General features: G+C 46.8%; 1 protein-coding gene across 1 annotated transcript in view; it reads right to left on the bottom strand.

The window, feature by feature from the left end:
- Positions 1-22,499, bottom strand: part of MELTF (melanotransferrin) — a 421,114-nt gene that overhangs the window by 297,895 nt on the left and 100,720 nt on the right. Inside the window, exon 4 of the mRNA XM_069618617.1 lies at positions 21,335-21,517. Within this exon, the coding sequence (XP_069474718.1) occupies positions 21,335-21,517 (183 nt within the window). The remainder of the gene's footprint in view (positions 1-21,334; positions 21,518-22,499) is intronic.

The following is a 22,499-nucleotide window of genomic DNA, read 5'->3' as shown; positions in this document are numbered from 1 at the left end:
TGCTTCTTGTGGCACCAATTGTGTACCGTAGTTCAGCACCAATTTCAAGCGCTTCTGAAATTGGAGGAGTGCCACAAGACTAACCATGCAAAGGCAGAGTTAACGAGAGTGCCGGTTGCTAGGTCGGTTTCCAGCCCTTCCTAGCAACCGGCACCCATATTCCTAAAGTGGCGCAATCATTCCGACTTCGGAAGATTGCGCCACCTTCAGAATAGAGTGTAATTACCGTAAATGTCGTTAGCCTTTTTACAACATTTTCGGTAATTACCACCAACTTGAGAATCGGGCCCTGAGTCCTTTGTGGTTAATGAGGAAGAATATCAAGATCATTGATATTGACGAGTTCCTCAGGAGAGTAAAAGAAAACCAGAAGAAGTACAAGGAACACTATGATTGTGTCAGAGTTACCCGTGCGGTTGCATTCAAAGAAGGTATCAGAGGTCATGAGCATCGAAAAGTGGTTAAAGGGCTTTCCAAATTCAGAAACCCTCAAAAGATTGAGAGAGTAGGAAAGAAAACAGTAGTGCTGGAAGATGGAAAGGTTTGGTCGTTCGACAGCATTCCTCTTACCGATAAGGGTGTAACCAATGACATTTTTTTCGGACCAATGCAGGTGTACCCAATGCAAAAGTAGCAGGAGATGGGGATATGGTGCAACTCATGCAACCTCCAAAAGGTTCTGAACCAAGAATATTACCGAACACTAGAAAGAACTTTATATATTATTGAACTGTATCCTTTTTCTTGGAATATGTTTAAAGTTCTTGCCTCATGGAAAGGACTCTGTCAATTTGCTTTTCACCGTCTTTCCTGCTAACTCCCCCTGCTCTTTCCCCAACCTTTTTTATTCCCCTTTTCTTTCTGTTTTCTCCTGTTCTCTATTAACTGTTACAGAGGGGAGATGTTGTGATGACTTGTTCTGCCGTCATGTGTGTTCTGGAACCTCGGTGAGAAGGCTGTCATACACCTTCCCCTACACAAAACGGTTCTATATTCATTCATCCCCATTTTCTTGTTTGCTGCTTTTTTTGCTGAAAATATTTAGCTAAAAAAATGCATCAACTGTTGTCTTTTTTTCTATTTGGTGTATTCCCCCCCGAACCTCATCTCCCCTATTATTTATTCCCTATACCCCACCCCACCCTACCCCTTATAAGCCCTTACCGCCCTTCATATTTTTCAATGTTTTTTTAGCAAAACGTTCAGCAAAAAGTGCAAAAAAACAGGCGATGAATGAACGTCGTACCCATAAAACACATGATATAGTGTTTGAGATGTGTCGGAGGACCATGTGCCTTGACTGGACGTTAGGCAGTAACTTCATGTCCAGTAGGTTCTTTGTTTCTTGGCAGACAGGGGGAATGAGCATGTGGTGAGCTGCACAATGGCTGCACAATGGGGGCCAGGAGAATATCCTCTCCGCACTTGCCAGTGCACGCCTCACTCCTCATAGTCCATGTGTGCAAAGCCTCCATTAAAACTTGCAGACTTGCTTTTTTGTCATTCTCTCACCCAAGTGGCCATGATGATGATAATGGGCTATGCCCTCTTGGGAAGCACTAGCTTTTCTCCCCTGAACAACAGCTCCCCTTTCAAAACTCAGTTCATCCTGGAGGACTGGTCAATCACAACTCGGCCATTCTTCACTCAACCATTGGTTACATACTCTTCAACCCTTTGCCAATTAAGATAGATGGCAGCTTTATGGTACAATACTTCTTCAAAACACACAGAGGGCTATAGGAGCTTCAACATCCATCCATCGCTCCAATCATTTTCACACAAAAGATGGACGTTTTAAGATTTGATTAGGTACTTGTTTTGAGTGGCCAACAACTTACTATGGGCCTCATTACACGGACGGCGGTGGACCAAGGTGCTATTAGCACCTTGGTCCATGCCGGTAAAATACAGGCACCGCCTTGGTGGAAAGGGGAATTACCGCCCTATTCCAAGGTTGGTGGGGCGGTAATTCCCCCTTCCCCCATTGCCCTTCCCCATTCCCATTTTTGCCCCATAGGGCATAATGGGAATGGGGAAGGTGCTAATTACGGCACCGCAAATTGCGGTACCGTAATTAGCTCGCTGCCTGGTCCCTTTGCGGATTGGTTTTTAACGCCTGCAAAAAGCAGGCGTTAAATTCTCCAACCCGCAAAGGGACCTTGTAGTAAGGCGGTAAGGGTTTACCGGTACCGGTAAAATACCGGTACCGGTAAACCCTTACCGCCTACCGTGTAATGAGGCCCTATGTCTCAATCACGGAAAACATCTAACTATCCCTTTCAGCGATTTAGCTCACCCTTGGAAGCTCTGGTGCGCCGCCTATCAAGGTAAAGAGGATAGAGAAGAGATTAGCCCTAATCTAACTATCCAATTTACTAAATAGTTTTGTGTACTATTAATGAACTGAACTCTATCGTAGATTTCCTGAGTGTCACAGATGCAAACTAAAAAGCCTTTACCACAACTTGTCAAGGCCAAAAAAACACTGGGTGAGTGTCTTCATTTTATTGCTCCCTCTTGTGTGTTTTAATAAAACACAGATGTCTCTGTGGTCAATTGAAATATTATTTTCTTTTCCCTGGCATTCACTTGTTATGCGAATGTCCCAAGAGTTCAGGATGTAGCCCTGAACTCAGATGGTCGACCAGTTTCAACGGGTAGCGTGTTGTTCAAATTGCTTTCTTCAGGGTTCAAAAATTATTCAGATGACATAGTATTACTGAAGTTTATAGGATCAGTAGGGTTCACAGTTTTTTCACGTGGAAAAAGCTTGCGACTAGCAACCAAGATGGGGTGTTCTAACCCATCGCAAACTTGGGACAGGACTGCTCCTAACCCTGTAAGGGTGGCATCCGTCTGTAATATAAACTCTTTAGAGAAGTCAACTACCTTAAGGATTGGGTTCTGGCACAGCGTCTGTTTTAAGGTGTTATAACATATAGCATCCTCGTCATTCCAATTAAGTTTCTGGGGTTCGGCATTCTTGAGTTTATCTGTCAGCCTAGAATTTTTGTCTGAAAAGTTGGGGATGAACCTACAGTAATATGCTATTAGTCAGAGAAAAGCTCTAAGATCTCTTTTGGTCTTGAGTGTTGGTGTATCTCATACGGGGTTCACCTTCTCATGTTGAGGCTGTACATTCCCATTCCCTAAAAAGAAGGCAAAGTATTTTACGGCTGACTGGGCCAGTCTGCATTTAGCTAGATTAGCAGTTAGGCCAGCTCCTCCAAGGACTTTCATGATGGTATAAAGATGGAAGAGTTGGTCCTCCCATGTCTTACTATAAATGATAATATCGTCAATATACGCTCCATAGAAATTGGAACAGGGTTGCAGGATTTTATTCATGAGGGTTTGGAAAGTGGCTGGTGCGCTGTGTAAACCAAAAGGGAGGACTTTGAATTGAAACAGTCCTAGAGGCGTTGAAAATGCAGTCTTTTCCTTATCCGGCCCATATACAAGAACTTGCCAATACCCTTGTTAAGTCTAGGGTGGATAGAAAGGTGGCTGCTCCGAGTTTGTCAATTAGGTCATAGCTGTGGGGCATGGGATAGGCATCGATGTCCGAAATGGCCTTAACTTGACGGAAATCTATGCAGAATCTCCAGGAACTGTCAGGTTTAGTGACCAGAACGATAGGAGAGGACCATGGACTTGAAGAAGGCTCGATAATATTGGCTTTCAACATTTTGTTGACTTCCTCAATCACTATCTGTTGACGGGTTTCTGGGAGCCTATACGGTTTTAAATTAACCACTTTATCCTTAGATGTTCTAATATAGTAGTGTGTGCCTTTTACTCTTCCTGGTTTTTCTGAGAATACATCGGGGAAATAAGGTGACCACATCTTTTAGATCTTCTTGTGTTGGATAGATAGCTCTGGAGGAATCAACTCGAAGTTATCTATCTCTTCAGGGACCAGGCAGGTTAATACTTTGGCTTGGGTGGCTGACGGGTTCTCTTTCTACTCTTTCAAGAGATTTACGTGATACAAATGGATTTCTGTTTTCTGTCCGGTTGGGATACTTTATAAGTACATGTTCCTGTTCGTTCTAATATCTCATAGGCTCTGCCACTGGGAAACAAGCTTGTTTTTTGAGGTGGGTAAGAGGACCAGTCCTTTCTGTCTATTTGGAGAATGATCTTAAGTTCACCTTCTTGTCGTAAGTGGATTTTTGTTGGCTCAGGGCCTTTTCCATATGAGTACAGACTAGACCTCGAACCAATTTCATATGTTCTCGCATTCTGGTGGCGGTTTGCGAGATGGGAATGGGTGCCTCTTCTTGTTCTTCCCAGGTTTCCCAGAGCATGTCCAGGACATCTCTGGGCTCTCTACCATAGAGCAATTCAAAAGGAAATAAACCTGTGGAGGCTTGATGGGTTTTCCTTACTGCAAATAGTGCCCAGAGGATCATTCGGTCCCAGTCTTTCCTGTCCTTATCTAACCGTTTTCGTAGAATTAAATTCAGAGTTTTATTGAATCTTTCTACCATGCCATCAGTTGGGGGATGGTACACATAGGTTCGCATGGTGTTAATATGCAGTAGCTCTTTGACTTCTGCCATGAGCTTAATCATAAAATGCAAACCCTGGTCGGTTAGTATTTCCTTGGAAAAGCCGACCCTGGAGAAATACTGTAGGAGGTGTTTAAGGATTTGCTGTGTGGTATTATTTCGCATTGGGAATGTTTCGGAATATCGGGTCACATAGTCTACAATCACAAGGACATAGTTGTTGCCTAGCCTGGATGTTTCTAGAGGTCCAATTATGTCCACCCCGATTCTTGAAAAAGGGACTTCTATGATCGACAACGGGTTCAGAGGGGCAGGTAATAGGATGTGTGTGCTGGTCTTTTGACATATTTAGCACGTCTGTATAAAGGTCTTTATATTGGCAGGAATACCTGGCCAGTAAACCTTCCCACTAATATATGCTTGGGCTTCAGATTGTCCTCAATGCCCCCCAGTTAGATGGGAACACACAATCTCCAGCACAACCTTTCGGTGGCTCTTGGGTATTACCAACTGTGGTTTTACTAAGCTTTCCGTAGATGTCTCTCTTCTATAACATAATCCTTGTTTTAAGAAGAAAAAGGGGCTTCCTTTGTCTAAACCTTCACTTTCCAGATAGCTGTAGAAATGCTTCAGCAAGAGCTGGATCATTTCTCTGGGCGAAGGCTAGGTCGAGATAGATGGTAGGTTCTTCTGCTTCCTTTCTTTGATGTTAAAAGCTTTATCAGCTTCCCCAAAGCCTAAGGTACCTCTTTCTGTTTTGTCTGGTTCAATTTCTTTAAAGTGAGGAAATAGAGCCCTTTCCAAAATGCCTTGGCCAATTTGATCTCCACAACGTACTTCAAAGGGGATCTCGCCATGATTTTGTAAGAGAACCTTTACATCTCCCTGGAAGTTGAGATCTATGATGCCTGCTAAACATCTATCCCAAACTTGCACGCTAGGCCCGATTTTGGGACCAATCTTATATAACACCCTGGAGGAGGTATTAAAACCAAGTCTGTAGGAATCATTCCTCTTTTCCCGGTGGGGATAATAGTTTTCCTACTGCTACAGACATCAAACCCTATCGATACCTTGGTTGCAATGGAAGGGTTAGAATCTCTATGACTACGTTTTTGAAATTGTAGGGTTCCCCAATTACTTTCAATTAAGTTGCATCCCACTTTTGACACCATATGTAAAGAACTCATGGTGGCACAGTAAAGACAGACCCAAGTGATCACAGTTCAAGGGTGTTTCTTAAACAGTATAATGGGTGAGAAAAATACCTAATCTAAACCTAAATATAGGATGGGAGCAAGCGCCGACCATCAAATAATAATAAGGCAGTCCTTGTGGGGTCTTGTCAAATAAAAAGGGCTTATACTTAAAAACCTATTGCCAATCCTTACAAATGAGTTACAAAATAGTGTGGGATAATGTTCTCAAGAAAAGAAAGAAGTGTTCACCTGATAAATCAGGATGGTATGGCTGGGGTCTCCCTTACCCACTTTTTCAGCACGGGACAAGGCAACTACGCACCTAGTGGATTTCATATAACTCCGCTCGTCACTGAGTTTCGCCACTTGCTGCCCTTTGCAACATGGCTAGACTACTCGCATACCATTGTGTTTAACGGCATTGCTGTGTTCAACCTACCTTACAGCCACTATTAGCCTACCTGAAATGTTTCTTGTAACAGCCTTCAAAGATACGTACCTGTTATCATCTGAGTCCTAAGCAGCACCATCCATGTGTGATACTTGTTGCCGTTCGTTTGTTAGCCTCTAAACTCAGCGCACTATAACTGTTGATGACCGCCTGACAACTATCTTTGCTGTACGCTTATTAGTCATTGCTTGTCATTCATGCTATATGTCTAGGCTTGCCTTTTACCTTAAAATATCACACAGCTTCAGAGCATTCACAGTTCGCCACACACACCAATATATGTACACCAGCTTGCACGTATCCTGCGTTAGAAATGTTTGCATTTACAAACCTGCTAGATTTAGTTAGTTAAGACAGTTGCCCGATAAAGCCGATTGCTCATTGTCACTTACTAGGACGCCTCATCCCCGGTTCCCAGCAAACAGCAAGTTGACACCTTTACACTTATGGCAAACCTGTGCAGTGGCCTCTACACCTTGACAATATTACTACCACTCTTCAAGTCGAATGTATGCAAAATAACCCCACTAATGTACTTTCCCAGAACAGTACAACAATCTCCAAGCGCTATAGACCTTAAGAGGAACCTTCACCCTTCCATGCTATTTCACCTCCCTGTGCAAACGACCATTAACAATACTATGAATGTACCCTGTTCCACCACCCTCAGGAACGAGAGACTTGGCTCCTGCACCTCCACAAAAAGCCTTGCACAGCGCAAGATCCATCGGCCTAATTCCAAAGCCACCATTACCAACTGTCTTCTCACACACACGCACAGCCACCTCAATCATCCACGCCTAACCCACCTTCATCACAATCACAGCCACCATGGTAAAGGGGCCCTTATCAACGCCAGATCATTAATTGCACATGCCCTAGATATTGCAGACCTCATTACCTCCAACAAATTAGACTTCTTAGCGATCACAGAAACCTGTCTCCACCCAGCAGCAGGACCCTCCCTTATGCTAGCAGTCCCAGAACACTTCAACATCATCAGAGCTGACAGAACCACTAGCAGAGAGGGTGGGGTCGCTATTATTGCCAAAAATACTCTTGGCATTAGAGAATGTGACAGCTTCCCCTTCCCCTCTGGAGAACTGCTCTCTGTTAAACTCCCTCTCTCAGCTGTGCATACACTTCTTATCCACATTCTATACAGACCACCTGGCCAGATTTCCTCCTTCGAGGAAGACATTACCTGCCTTCTCTCACAAAACACCAAACTTTGCTCTCAAATTATGCTTCTAGGTGATATGTATTTAAACCTTCATGACAATCTAGACTCCAATGCTCTGGCCATAGTAAATGCTATCACAGAATTAGGCTTTTCACTGTGTATCTCAGACCCAACACACTGCAAAGGCAGAACCCTAGATTGGATAGCAGATCTGAACTGCAATACAAAAATTCCTTCCAACTCTCCATGTGCTTGAGTAGATCATAATGTCATCTTCGAAATACATGACTCTAAAGAACCCATCCCTAAGGATCTTCAAGCCCCCCCGCATTAACCAGAAATAATCCCCTAATTACGTTAGAAAGCATACTCCCTACCCATCGCTAACCAACAGTTGGCCACCGACGTAGATCCATTTAAACTGGTGGACTCACAAAATCAGAAATTACTCAACGCCCTCGACCAACTAGCCCCTCTTAAACTCAGGAAAGCCAAACCACTGGCACATCTAAACAAATGGTTCACATTCGAGTTGAAGACCTTACGTAAAACTAAAAGAGATGCAGAAGTGTCTTGGAAAAAAAATCCATCAACTCAGAATAAGGAAAATTTCACGACTGCCTCCGTGGCCTATCAAACTGCCATTCGGAAAACAAAAAGAGAGACCTACAACACTAGAATCCATAATGCCAAATCCAGCACCAAGGAGCTATTTACTATCCTTAAAGAACTGCAATCACCCATTCCCCCACCAGACTCGTGCAATAAAGACGCCCTCTGGTGCAGCAACATCCAGCATGCCCTACTGGACAAAATTGCACCACTTCAAGCAAAAATTGAAGCAAAAAGATCCTACCTGGCTGCCCTAGCCACATCTTGTGACCTAGACAGCACACAGCCCAAAACTAGCACCCAGTACCACAGGACTCCTAATCAAAGCAAAGTCTTCAAATTTACTCCAGTTTTTACAAAAGAGGTAGAATTCATCATTAGGAGCCTTAAGCCATCCAGATGCCAAGGAGACATCTGTCCAGCCTCAATTATAATAGAAGGAGCTACAGAATTCACCCCTTTCATCACATCCATCATCAACTCCTCATTTGCCTCCTGCACCGTTCCCAAAAATCTCAAAGATGCCTGGGTCATGCCCCTCATCAAGAAGCCTAACCTAGACGCAACTATCCCTACCAATTTCAGACCGATCACCACAGTGCCTTTTGCTTGAAAAATATTAGGTAAAGGAGCCTACATTCAGATACAAGACCATCTCGAGGCTAACAACCTTCTAGACCTCTGGCAATCTAGTTTCAGACCTAGACATGGGACTAAGACAGCCCTCCTGGATCTAAAAATCCAAATGGATAAGGCGAGGGACAATGGAAAGCCGGCCTTACACCTCCTACTTGACTTGTCGGCAGCGTTCGACTTAGTCAACCACAATATTTTAACTAATCGCCTCACCACAGCTGCCGCATTCTCCACCAAAGCCACAGCCTGGGTCAATTCCTTCCTCTCCGACAGATCGATGAGGGTATTCTCCCCCACCGCATCCGCTGAACCTTCTCCAATCACATGTGGAGTCCCACAAGGCTCATGTGTCTCCCCTATCCTCTATAACATTTTCACAAAGCTCCTGTTTGACTACCTAGATGACCTTGGCGTATCATATACGAATTACACAGATGATACGCAAATCCTCATCACACTCTCAGGTGCCTACCACTCTGACTCAATACTGTTAAAAGCATGGATGGCCAAGCATGGGTTATGTCTTAATGACGACAAAACTGAGCTCCTGTCACTGGCTCTAAGTTAAGACTCTAAGTTAAGACTCAACAAACTAGGCCCCCAATACTCCTCCAATTGCTTATAATATCAAGTCGACAAGGAAGCCAAAACCCTAGGTTTTTTACTTGGATTCTGCGTGTCTCTCCACAGACAAGTCAACGCCACTTCGTCATCAACGGCCTACACATCCAAATTGATAAACGCTTGCAGACCATTCCTGTCCACTAGCAGTTGCATCACCCTGGCAAGAGCACTTATACTCTCCAAGCTGGACTATTTTAATACTCGTTACCCAGGCACTAGCCAGAGAAACCTTCACAAGCTACAAGTATTGCAAAACAATGCTCGCAGAACAGCCTTAAATATTCCTCGTTCCAACCATATCTCACAAATCCGACGGAACACTAACTGGTTCCCGATTCAAAACAGGATTACTTTCAGAGCATTAATGATCACCCACAAGTGTCTAAACAGCTCAGCCACCAAGTACCTGATCGACAAATTCTCTAGAAAGGATTCTACTAGACACACTAGAGCCAACTATTCCTACTGCCTCAACATACCTAAATTCAAACTGACAAAAGCTGGAGGAACTAGCTTCCCAGTGCTAGCAGCCAAGTCCGGTAATACCTTACCACCTGCCCTAAGGACAGAACCAGTGTTCCTTTCCTTCCGGGATAAGGTTAAAACTTGGTTGTTCTCACAATCTAATTAACTGCCACAATGTACTATCGTGATTTTTGACCTGTTGGCGTGACCTGAACTTGCCCATAGCTTAGATATGTATCACAAGGTGAGCATCCGATTGTCCAAAAGCTATGTTATGAAACTTTGTATATATCCTCCTCAAACTTGCTACCTGATTTGTCCCACAAATCAGAGCCTGTGCTCGGCACTGTACTCTTCCTCTCCCTATACCTCTCTCGGTATCGGTACATTAGATAGTATTGTACCTGCAATGTATAAGAATAATACCTATGTTCGAACTCTCCTGCTGCAATCATATGACTAGATCCGTAACACGAGTGTAACATGTCGTTTGAACCACGGACCGTATTTGTCATTACTTCCTGCCACCCATCCCGTAATTGTATTTCTTGCCACCCATCCCGTAATTGTATTTCTTGGTTCTTTTTGCAACCACTGTTATTTACCATGTAAAACGTGTCACTGTATTTCATTGTTCCTGTTGTGACCTGTGTTGTACAACAAGTAAAAGTGCCCAGATACCTCCGGGTTTGGCATGCTACACAAGCAAATAAAACAAACAAGCAGGACCTTTGAGCACAGCACACTCCTAGACCTTGCCAGCACGAGGTTGCAGTTCCTTTCGACGATGCCAGGACCTTCCGGGGGCAAGTCTCTTTCCTGCAAAAGTCTCTTGCCTTAAAAGGCCTGCTCTACCATAAACAATAAACAAACAAAAGTTCCTTTAGTACTCTTTTCAAATTGGGTGGTTTGCTCTTCACTCGTTGGACTCCCCTCCGCTGGGCTCTGATCCTTCTTGAACAGTTAGCCTCCCTCATTGGGTTCACTATGCCCTTTCACTCAAGAAACGTATCATCCATCAGTCTCAATGTCCTTTTCACCAACTATACATTGTAGACATCCCTCAGCCGGGTTTACGCTTGTCGTCACAATGTTCAGGGGTATATCACTGTTTACTCTCAACTCGCAGGCATCCCTCTGTCGGGTTCACAATTGCCAGTTTCACAGTTCAATCAGTTTTCTCCAAGGTGTCAAAGACTTTCGAGTGTACGAGGGGATTTTGCTCGACCCTCATAGGACCACTTTAACACTTCATGCTAGCCTCTCTTAATGCCTCTTGGTTTTTGTAGTTCCATCAAAACAATACAACCTGAAAAGCGCTTGAGTCAGAGTCCTTCGGATGAGCGCACCCGCAATGCCTGACCACTCTGCTTCTGAACCTTTTACTAGGGTTTCTTTAAAGCTCAATTACCAAACAAAAGTTCCTTTGTTCAACAAGGTTGCTGCCTGCAACCTTGTGCCCAGCACAGTCTGGATTTTCCATCCGTCTTTTCCGACTCAGCAGCTTTGCTGAACTGTTGTAGTTTCTTGTGTCGGGAGTCAATGACGGCACCACAGCAGCAAACGCTTCTCCCTGCTTTGGCTATCAGCAAAGGGAGGGCCCTGTGTGCCATTGGCACCTGTCACACCACACGCCAGCTGGACTTCCCGGTTTTATGATTTCCTTTTCGGAGGCTTAGCGGGTCTGAGTTGAAAAGGGCAAGGGCAATTCCCTCCTCGTCGTCCCTCCATGTCTCTCTGCCTTTCTCCTCCGTTTGAACTGCCGGGCCGGAATAGCTGCTTTCCTCGTGCGTTCAGCCTTGCTCGAAATGTGTTCTGGTGCTCTGCATTTATCCCTGTGGGGAAGGGAAAGGGCCATCAGGTGTGCGTAGTTATTGTCAATTGCCTGACTTTACCTGACCCTTGTGTTGGGACAAGTCAGGTAAACGGCTTTGGCGTTAGTCCGTGTCTGTCACGGTGTAGGAAAGTGTTTGTGTTGGAAAGGGGAGGGGGGTAGAACTTCTGAATATCCTACAGGGTAGGATGGGGAAAAGGTGCTATAGGGAAGGGGTACCCATCGGTGTCCCACTTCCACTCCCCGAACCCCCCTCATCCAGGTGATCCTCCTGCACTGATCCACCCCCAGGAACTGGTTCCAATAGTGATAGCCGTGTCCTGGCCACCTGGATGACAGATCCCCGAGACTAGCGGGTGAGTCACCTTCAGGTTTCTCACAATAGGCTGCAGCACCTGCTCCATTCCCCTGCCTGTTGCTTAAGGGTTCCTCTCCTCTCCAGTATGTTGTGGTCTTTTCTCTGTGGCTAGCAGGTCAGTCTGTGCGCTATGACTTCTTTTGTGGCGTGGAATGTCGAGAAAACTGTTTCTCTTGCATGTAGTTTGGTCTTGGTATTTCTGCCATTGGTTTTAATGAAGGAAATAGCTGCATGGAAAGTCTCTCTATCATGCTTGCCGTTGTAAGGTATACATGGCGCTCCACTTCCTAGGACTTGCCCGAGTGTGGTGAAGAAGTGGAGTTTGCTCTGGATGTCTGGTTGCTGTATGGCTGAGGGAATTACTTCTTCTTGCTCATCTGGTTATTAAATAGGAGAAGGGTACAAGTTCCCCATGACTATTCTCTTTGAGGGTGAAAAGTACTTATGTAGGCTGCTCAGTCTTCCAATTGTCTTCTTGCCCTCAAATGTGTAACTGTTTGGGGGGTGCTGTTGCACGGCTTGCAAAATGGCCGCAGCCTGAAAGTGCTCCGGCAGAGGCTCAGGGAAATATCTGGCATCCCCGCGTTTTTGGCCTTGTGGCTGTCTCCATGACGCAAGGAAGAGACTGCTAGACCAACCGCCACGTATATTGAAGTAAAATCGAGGCGCGGGATATTGGAGGAGACCGGCATTGAGGTCTTTGTAGTGGCGGCTGGTCCCCTCCCCCCACGACGCCGGCCATCTTATTTGGGGACAACCCCCTTGGCATTCTCCCCAACTGTGGGTGGGGCCGAAGTGCCTCGCCGCCCTGCTGTGCTTGTGCCTGCTGCCGGCCCCGCTGCTGTAAGGAGGCCGTTGTCCTGGGGGCCGTGATCGGTGGCGGCTCAGAGGCGGGCGCATCAAAGTACATCGGAGCGCGATGGGACTCGCCTACGCGCCGGGCTGGGCACTGGTGCGGCCGGGGCGGGCCTCGACCGCCTGGTGGACTTGATCCTGTGGAGCTTGTCAATGCGCGGCGGCAGCGATTCCGGCCCGGCCTGGTGTTCTATTGTGGCTGAGGGGGACTTTTAATCCTAGCGGTGAGTTGGGGGACCCGAGGGGGTGTCTGTGGTTCACTCTGGCCCCCTGGGTGGCTATGGTCCCCCCCGCATCATCTCTGGCAGCTCCTGCATCTCTGCCCCCCCCCCCCCTTGGAGTACTCCCGGAGGCTACGGGCCGCGTGGGCCCCTTCCAGTTTGCTGGAAGGGCTGACTGGCTCAGGACTCTTGTGGCGCTGCTGCGGGTGGGGGGAGCGCAAGTACCTCCAATCAATATCAATAGAAGTGGCACCTCATCTGTTGGATGACGGGGATCATCCCTCCTTTACCTTGGCTTGGAGACAGGCTGCTGGACATTAGGGGCTCAATACAGTGCAGTTCCATTTGAAAAGCGGTGATAGGTGAAGTGATCAGTGTGACGCCTTGTACCCCTCCCTGATTATTCCCTCGTTGCCTGCCTGATACACCGCTGGTTCTTGGTCTTTGGTGGAGGACCGCCCCCCCATGTTTTGCAGAGTCTGACCTTGAGTGGAGGTTCGTGCCTGTCTTTGCCGGTGCACGGATGGGGCACGGGCTCCCCCGCTGAACCCCGAATCATTGTGAGCTACTTAAGCCACAGAAGGCATCTTCATCTTGGCTGGGCTGCCTCCTGGATGCCAGATTACATTCAGGCTCTGTGTCCTGCCGACCTGGGCTCTGTTGCCTTCCCGTCCCTGTCTCCATCGGGGGTGCATGTGGGGTGATCTGCATTCGGTGTATAACTATTTGGGATCTGGGGAACCAGAAAAAACAATCTAAGATGGATCACTACACTCGTGCTAACCCTCCACGGCAGGGCGACGACCCTGAGCCCCCTCAATTGGACATTTCTACCCTCAATCAGACCCTGCTGACGCTTAAGAGTAGCACAGGCAGTCTAGGCGCAAAAATAGATGCACTTACCTGTAAAGTAGATGTCTCGGCAGTTCAGAACAATAAGTTGTGCGGCAGGATGACTGAGGCGGAACAACGGATTGGGTCCGGTGAAGACAAGATTACGGACCTACAACGGAAGGTGGCCTCATTGCAGCAAACGGTTAAAAAGCTGGCCGCTAAGAATGATGATTTAGAGGGAAGGTCGAGGAGAAACAACATCAGGATCATGGGGGTTGCAGAATCCACTCCAATAGATAACATGGAAGTGTTCGTGGAAAAACTACTTAAAGAGAAAAACTACTTAAAGAGATCCTGGAGAACCCGCCAGTCACAGACATGTTCATGGTGGAGCGCGCCCACATGTCCTTGGCAGTCAGGCCTCCTCCTGGGGCCCCCGAAAGAGCTATAATTGCCCGCATTTTTAATTATCGAGACCAAGCTATACTGCTTCGGGAAGCACGGGCCAAAGGGCCGCTGAGGTATGGCTCTGCAATTATCAGACTGTTTCTGGATTTCAGTCAACAAGTCCAGGAGCTACGGAAACCCTTTCAAGCGGCAAAGAACATCCTCAGAAAGAAAAACATACAGTACTCTATGATGTATCCCGCTAAGCTCAGGGTGGAGTATGAGGGGAAGACCATATTCTTCACATCATCAGAGGCAGCAGAGAAATTCGTCCAGGAAATCCTGGCCCCGGGAGCATCACCCAGCCACCCACCATAACTGGCTTGGAGGGGCTCTTGCCCCGCTCGCAGTGGTGGTCAGGTCCCTGTCATTCAGCTAAAGTGACCACCTTGCGTTCAGTGTGATATGGTCCAACTCTCTTGGTATGAACAGCTACATTGAGCCAAACAGAACATGTGGTAACTGAGCCTCTCGCCATTGGGAGGCACAGCGGCCGCCGGCACCCCCCCCCATTGCCCAGCAGTGCTTTTTTGGGGATTAAGTGTTATGGTTGTAGGATGGAGGGTGGAGCGGTGGGCCTTGGTGGCCGGTAGGTTGTTGTTTCTGGTGTGGGTGGATGGGGTTGGTTGCGACCATGGTGTTATATTCAGTTCTTGGGGGTGGGACAGGTGGGTCTTCCCTTCTGGGCGTCTAACATTTTATGGTGTGTCATAACTGATAAACTGCCCCTACAACTTAGCACTAAGCGATATCCTTGCGGCATCAGTCACTTCATGCAAGGCCAACTCAGCCATAATGTAGCAGTTGCTCCAGGGCTACATGCCACTGGTAACTCAGATATAATATTGCTTACATGGAACATTCGGGGCTTCACTAATGATAAAAAAGCATGTCTAATTGCTAATTATGTGAAGAATCACCGGGTCAATGTCCTTTGTATACAAGAGAACAAGAGACCCACTTAGGAAAGAATCACAATCTCCCTGCCCTGTCGGGCTGGGGTGTCCATAGATACGGGTCCTCCTTTTCAACGCACTCTCGTGGTGTTGCAATATATATACATCGCTCTCTGGAATTTAAACTTCATAGACAGGTTTTGGACAGTGAAGGGCGGTTCTTTTTAGTGGCTGGGGAGATTGCTACTTGGTCTGTCATATTCATAAATATTTATGCCCCTAATTATGATTCTCCTGACTTTTTTCAAGCATGTTTGGAACACCTGCGGGCCTTCCCAGGTTATAAAGTGGTTTGGGTGGGGGATTTTAACTTAGCCCTTTCCCCAGTATTAGATAGATCATCATTGGCCCACTGGCAGCCCCCCTGGGCAGCACAAAAATGGCAATCTGTCACGTCAGATTACTCATTGATTGATAATTGGCGTTTGCTTCACCCTGAGGCGCGGGATTTCACGTTTCACTCCGGTGTTCATGGGAGCTCGACCGGGATCGATTATATCTATATGTCCATGGGGCTGTCTCCGGTGGCAGACGAGGCGGTGATACTCCCTCGTACTCTATCAGATCACTCCCCGGTGCTTGTGAGATTTAGGGGCACCTCTTCTCCTCCCAAGACACCTCGATGGCGGTTTTGGGCTCGGGCTTTGGAGGATGTAGTGTTCTGGGAGGATCTGCGTCACTCTATTGCAGAGTTATTCCAGCTGAATGCAGCGTCTGTCCCCAGCCCGGGTGTGCATATCGTGAGAGAAGGTGCCCTCAAAAGTATTCGTAGGGCGATCACTCTGAAAGAAAAAGAAATTAAACATTTGGAGCTCCTTCAGGACAGGGGGAGCTCCCCCTCCCTTCAGGCCGACCTAGCAGCGAAAAGACAGGAAATCCGCTCTCCAATGGATGGGGAGGAGCGGTATCTGGGTGACCCCATTGCTGCGGCAAGGTACGCGAGGGAGATCGTCCGAGCAGAACTCTTGCCTGGGCCATTAGACAGGAGAGCCACCTGGTCCCCATACGAGAAGTCGAGACAGTGGGTGGGGATCCCACCAGGGATGCGGTGGAGATTAATGAGACATTCTGCCAATATTATGAGCAAGTATATTCTGCTCATAGTTCTGCAGGACACAACGACATCGTCCAATATCTTGACAGGGTGGCCCTGGGCTGGCTGGAACCGGAGGTGGGAGTGCTCCTTAATGACCCCCCCACAGAAGAGGAAGTTTGTAAGGTGATAAGGTCGATTCCGAATGGTAAGGCCCCGGGCACAGATGGGATAACGGCTGAATTATATAAGGCCTTTTCGGACCTACTTATCCTCCACCTTTGTAAGATGTTCGAGAAATCAGCGTCCTCTGGAGTACTTACGGAGTCCACTCGGACTGCTCTAGTTACGGTGCTACTCAAGCCTAATAAGGACCCAAAAAATGCTCATTTTACCGCCCCTTGTCACTGATAAACATGGACAATAAAATGTTTGCGAAGTAACTCGCAGACCGGCTTCTCCCCCATATGCCTGCGCTGATCCTCCTAGATCAGATAGGATTTATCCCGGGCAGATCTACTCAGAATAACCTCCGTAGACTTTTTACCTTAATGCACAACGTGAATCCGGATGTCCCTATTGCAGTGGTGGCCTTGGACGTGGAGAAGGCGTTTGACTCTGTTGAATGGCCTTTCCTGTTTGAGGTCCTTCGCCGCACGGGCATGGGCAACACGTTTCTTCGTTGGATTCGCCTTCTTTACTCAGCACCTCGTGCACTGATATTCACAAACGGGATTCAATCTGCTCCCATTTACCCCACACGGGGCACTAGACAAGGGTGCTCTTTTTCTCCTCTCTTGTTCGCTCTTGCCATCGAGCCAGTGGCCTGTGCCCTGAGGGAGTTCCACTCCCACCGCGGGGTAACAATCCGCTCACATGTTTCCATTGTCTCCCTCTATGCGGATGACATGTTATATATAAAACACCCTCGGAACAACTTGCGCCCTGTGATGGAGGAGATATCAACATTTGGGGAGCTGTCCGGCCTACAAATAAACTGGTCTAAATCTGAAGTGCTTCCACTCAGGGCTGGCGTGGCACTGCAGGATGTGGGTGAGTCCTTTGCATGGTGTCCACAGGGTATCCTCTATTTGGGTATAAGAGTGTCCACCTCCCCCACATCGTTATTCGAGGAGTATTATGTTGCTGCCCTGAAACATCTGGAGCATAGAGTAGACACGTGGGTGCGTCTCCCTATTTCTCAGGCAGCCTGCATCTCCCTATCTAAAATGGTTATTTTACCAAAACTGTTATACATTTTTAATAATGTCCCCGTTTGGCCTTGTGCCTCCTTGTGGAGCCGCACAAAGTCTCTTATGTCCAGGCTGATTTGGGCAGGGAAAGGTCCCCGCATCTCATTGCGTACACTATGTAACACATGTGCCCACGGGGGGTTGGAGGATACCCAACCTGTTTCTTTATTTTCTGGTTGCCCAGATCCAATATTCAATTTGGTGGTGGTCCCCAACAAATGAATCCCCATGCTCGCTTCCTGAGAGGTCGAGCGCCCAAACGGAGGATCTCAGAGGTTCCCTTTGGGCTGCCCGGGAGCATCACCAAGGAGCAGAGGTCCAACCCTGGGAGATTACACTTAAAGCTTGGGATCAACTGGCTAAATGGGCCGGTATTGGACCTTGGTACTCTCCCATGTTGGCCATATACAGGGTCCAAGGGATTCCTTTAACGCATGAACAGGTCTTTATTCGTCATTTTCAGAATTTGCAAGTCCACTCCCTAGTAGACGTACCACCACAAAGTAAATTTATAACCTGGGAGGAATTTAAGGCCAGAGGTGACTGGACTTTGGTTACCCTGTTGTTGTATTTTCGCCTCCGGGAGGTGTTGAAACCTAAATTGCCCAACTTCCTTCATGCTCCTGAGGTGTCTCCAGTATTAAGAGTACATGGTGGCTGTGGCCTCCCTTAGGGGGGTGCTCTCGTCCCTATATAGCCTAGCCCGAACGATTGGGCCTCCCGCCTCATCCTCATATAGGGACAAATGGGAGGGTTGTATGGCTCGCTCACTATCAGAATCTCAATGGCGTTATATACTGACCCAGAACAAATCGATCTCCATCAACAATAGATTTTGTTTGATTCATTTTAAATGTCTCCACCAGTTATATTACTTTCATCTCACTCTACATGAGCTGTTTCCACTCAGACCTTCGAACTGTAAGAGATGCCAACAACTTCAGCTGATTTTTTTCATGTGGCTTGGTCTTGTTCTTGTATTCAAACTTTTTGGGTGGCAGTTGCAGAGGTTAAGGTACAGGTGGTGGAAGCCCCGATCCCCTTTACCCCGGAGACCTGTGTACTAGCCTGGGTGGACCTGCAGGTGCATAGTGACAGGCGCTTGGTCGGTATGGCCTCCGCAGTCGCAAGATCATTGGTGGCACGCACTTGGGGGGTGGCTTCAGCTCCTTCTGTACATCAGTGGCTGAACCTCATGGTGTCAGGTGAGTGGAGGGAGACGCAGTACAATCAAACGCTCCCTTTCCACAGTAGACCCAAAGACTATTGGCAAGCCTTTAGAAGTTTCATGTCTTGTGAGCTGGACTGTGAGAAGGCTCCACCGTCTTCAGATAATGGGGAAGTTAAGTCTACAGCACGTTAAGAGTCGTCACTCTTATAGCTGGACCAGTCTCCGGGCTTTGGTGTGGGATCCGGTTGGGGTTTGTTTACTATATTATGATATTCAGACTGTGTAAGCCGAGTGCTGTAGGATGTATCAGGGATACTTAGACAGGTCATAACAGCATGAATTCAGAACCTAGAAGGGAAGGGGTGGGGGTGTATTGGGGGGGTTTAGTTCAAGGGGGGTTACTTTTGAGTGTTTTTCTTCTGATCTTATGGTCTATTTGTTTGCTTTTGATCTGATGCATAGCATGTAATTGAAAATGTTAATAAAAAAAACAGTTTAAATAAATGTGTAACTGTTTGCCAGACCCATTTGAGTTTTCCTTCCACATAACAGAGAGATGATGCAATATGTAGTTCCTCTCTTCTGGGTTTGTTGGCAGAGTTCAGCTAACCGGAGTTAGAAACATGTTCTTCCATGTCCTTCTTGGTGTGGGGGGCAGATATGGTTTCTTCCTCGTCCTGAATCCATAGTTGACTCTACTAGATCTGCTTCAGATTTTCCCTCCGAAAAAGAGGAGTTGTTAATTTTGTAATGTGGGGCTATCATAAATGTGCTAGGTGGCTTGGCCTCGGTATACAGATTTAGGTAGCAATGCTGGCCTCGAAGGCCTCGGGCTGTTTGTTCCAGGTCCAGGTGACTGTGACCACAAAGTTACTCCATTAGAGTTAGCAGACAAATAGTAGGAGGAGAGAATCAGAAGAGGCTATGCCAAACAGCCCAATTATTGAGAAAGCTTAGACTGCAAGGAGAGAGAAGAGGCACAAATAAACTGCTGGTGGCTGCAACTTGGAAACTGGCAGGTGCCAGGGACTGCTGAAAAGAAGTAGCTTTCCTGATAGAGAGGCCTCCTAGGCTAGGGTTATGATTATTTCATCCTGAAAAGTGCCAAAGTATACAGGGGGAATACATCCTGCCCATCTTTAAGAGGTCCCACGGCAAGGGAGTGAAAGCATCAGGTCTTGCCCAGTATCAGGATAGTCACTAGATGATCCCGGGCAATGGGTGGAAGGAAGATCTTGCCCTAGTAAGTGTTGAATCGACCACTGCACACATCCAGCAAGCAAAGCATCTATGAAAGCCAAGTACCAAGCCAAAAAGAAGCCTGCTGGGCACTTTCAAAACCTTGAGACTCTACGTGAACTGCCAGACACGTACGGCGTGCAGTAACTCTGACCCACTGGTTAGTAGAATCGGTCAACGGGAAATGTGGACTCAAACTCAGTATAGTAGGTCCTAGTAGCTTAGGGCTGTGCACCATAGTGATTTTGCTCTTTCATCCAGACACAACTCAAGAGCCCTCACTTGTGTTTTTAATTAGCTTCTCTGAGGTCCTATAGCTTTTCCACCAGCCTTGCCCTTGTCATGAAACATAGGTGTCAAACTAATCTGAGTGTCTTGAGTGTTCTTCGGCATTCATTCCCGGCGTGGCAGATCTTTTTGCATTCTGGAAGCATCTGGAAGCATCCGCCAGCACTGAAAAGATGTGTTCTGACTAGTGAACTGCCTTGTGGCTTCTGTTTGCAGCCTCTGTAAGTGTCTTAGTACTGGTAGACCCTGATGACAAAGACACCGTTGTACTACGGCAATTAGGATTTTACTTTATGTAGCAGGTGAAATCTATGCCAGAGTGCTGTTAGGGCGATTACTAACCTGGATTAAATCATGCAATGAAATTGATTATGGACAGGCAGGTTTCCAACGTGGCCTTAGCACCATCGATCAATGTTTTAGACATTATGATGGGCAACAAACATGAAGCTGGCCATGGACTTGGGAGCCTGCGTCTCCTCCATATATCCCATCAGGGGCCTGCATCACGGACTAGGTGATAGTCCCTGGCCCCCAATGTCACACTAGCCCCATCCACCAGCCTCCAACATGGGACTTGATCACACGTCAGAGCTTAAAACTAATGGCATTGTGCCAAATAAAGACTCAGCTACCACAATCGCGAAATAGAAATTGGTTGACAGATGAAGCCAGAACCTTGGAGAAGTCAGAATCTGATTGTGACAAGCAAGAGTTTAAAACTTGGGGACACTCCCGAATACACTGCACTATTAACAGACATTCAGAAGACACCCACTTTATAGCCTCATCCTTGGCTACATAGCTGAAAAATACATCTCTGCCGGTCACCTGAAGAGACATTGTTAATCTGGAAATATTTTAATTAATCATAACCACAGGCAATTTTTTTTAGCTTGTTCTGCCATTAAAAAAAGGAGAAAAACATATGCATATTAGTCTTGGTGCCACCTGAAAGGGACTAGTCCAGTCTGACTCCTAAATACCATGCTTTCAGCAGGGGACACTTAGCAACCAAGTCGTGTTTCGGCCTCTTTGGGAATCATTTGCAAGGAATAGCCTGGTACCTATGTCTAGGTCCCATCTGTGCCCCTTAGGGCAACTTTATATTACTAAAATGTAATAAATTAAATGCTTTGCAAATTGGCAATGACTCACCTTTCTCAAAGTCGCATCCCACAACAGGCATTTGCCCACTGTAAGTAAGCCAACCTATGGGAACATTCCAGCCAGCAGTTCTACGGATGCCTGTGTGGCATGACTTCGCCCCTTTCAGATTGTTTATGGTCACGGTGGAGCTTTTATGGACAACAGCCACTGCGTAATACGAGGTGCCAACTCCTTGAGAAGAGAAAAATGCAACAGCATTATTGATCATTTTGCTTCGTTATTACTCAAAGAATTAACTTTAAAAAATATTTTTAAAAATAAAATAAAGGTTCGAACGAACCAGTACTTCCGCCCCCTACTCCCTTTCATTTCTATAGGTTGACCAGTTTCACAATCCCCAGAATGAATAGTTTTAGAACATAGAATCTCACTTTGATAACAAGCCATTATATATTCCGGCATCACTGACATCTCTTCCCCCGAGGAAGACAAATACCACGTCTCACCAAACGGAATCCTCTTACTCCCCTTGGGCCCTTTTCCACCCAGGTGATCCTCCCAGCTAATACTACCCCAAGGGTTAGGATCAGGTAGCGGCTGCCTTCCACTGGCCCCCTGGGAGGAGACTTTAGGGTAGGGTTTTTGTGTGGATTCTGCAGGATTCATCACACTTCCATCAACAATAAGACTTTAGACTGTGAGCAGTGAGTGGCATTGGGGGTACAGCCAAGTCATGGCATGGTCTCCCCATACTAGGAGGACAGGGATCAGTTTAGCTGGATGCAGGTGAACATAGGCTCACATGAGCTGAAATCCTAAAATGTACATTTCGTGGGCTGGGTCACAGAAAGGGTTGGTATGAAACGAGTGAGAAACTTGTTTCTGCTTCTTTTAGAGACATTGGTTACAGGCATGGCGCTGTGGGATAAACAGGCAGTAACGTGGCAGTAATTTGGTTACTGCTGCATTACCACTGCCTTCCTGCACTGCCATACTACGAGTTTGGGGGTGGGGTGTAGGATTTACCTCGAGCAAAAAGCTGGAGGTTAATCTACATCCTACCATCACATTTCTGTGGAATTACCATGGCATAACTTCTGCCAGTGGTAGTTCTGACGAAATCACCATGGAGTCATATTGACTTTGAAAATGGGGGCTTACCCCACCATACGACCACTTGTAGTGGTAATGTTGGAATGCATGTGCAGATTGA

The sequence above is a fragment of the Ambystoma mexicanum genome, chromosome 10 (assembly GCF_040938575.1).
Source record: "Ambystoma mexicanum isolate Mex_15411 chromosome 10, UKY_AmexF1_1, whole genome shotgun sequence".
Taxonomy (NCBI): Eukaryota; Metazoa; Chordata; class Amphibia; order Caudata; family Ambystomatidae; genus Ambystoma; species Ambystoma mexicanum.
Note: the sequence above shows the minus strand (reverse complement) of the source record. Positions and strands in the feature narration are given on the sequence as shown.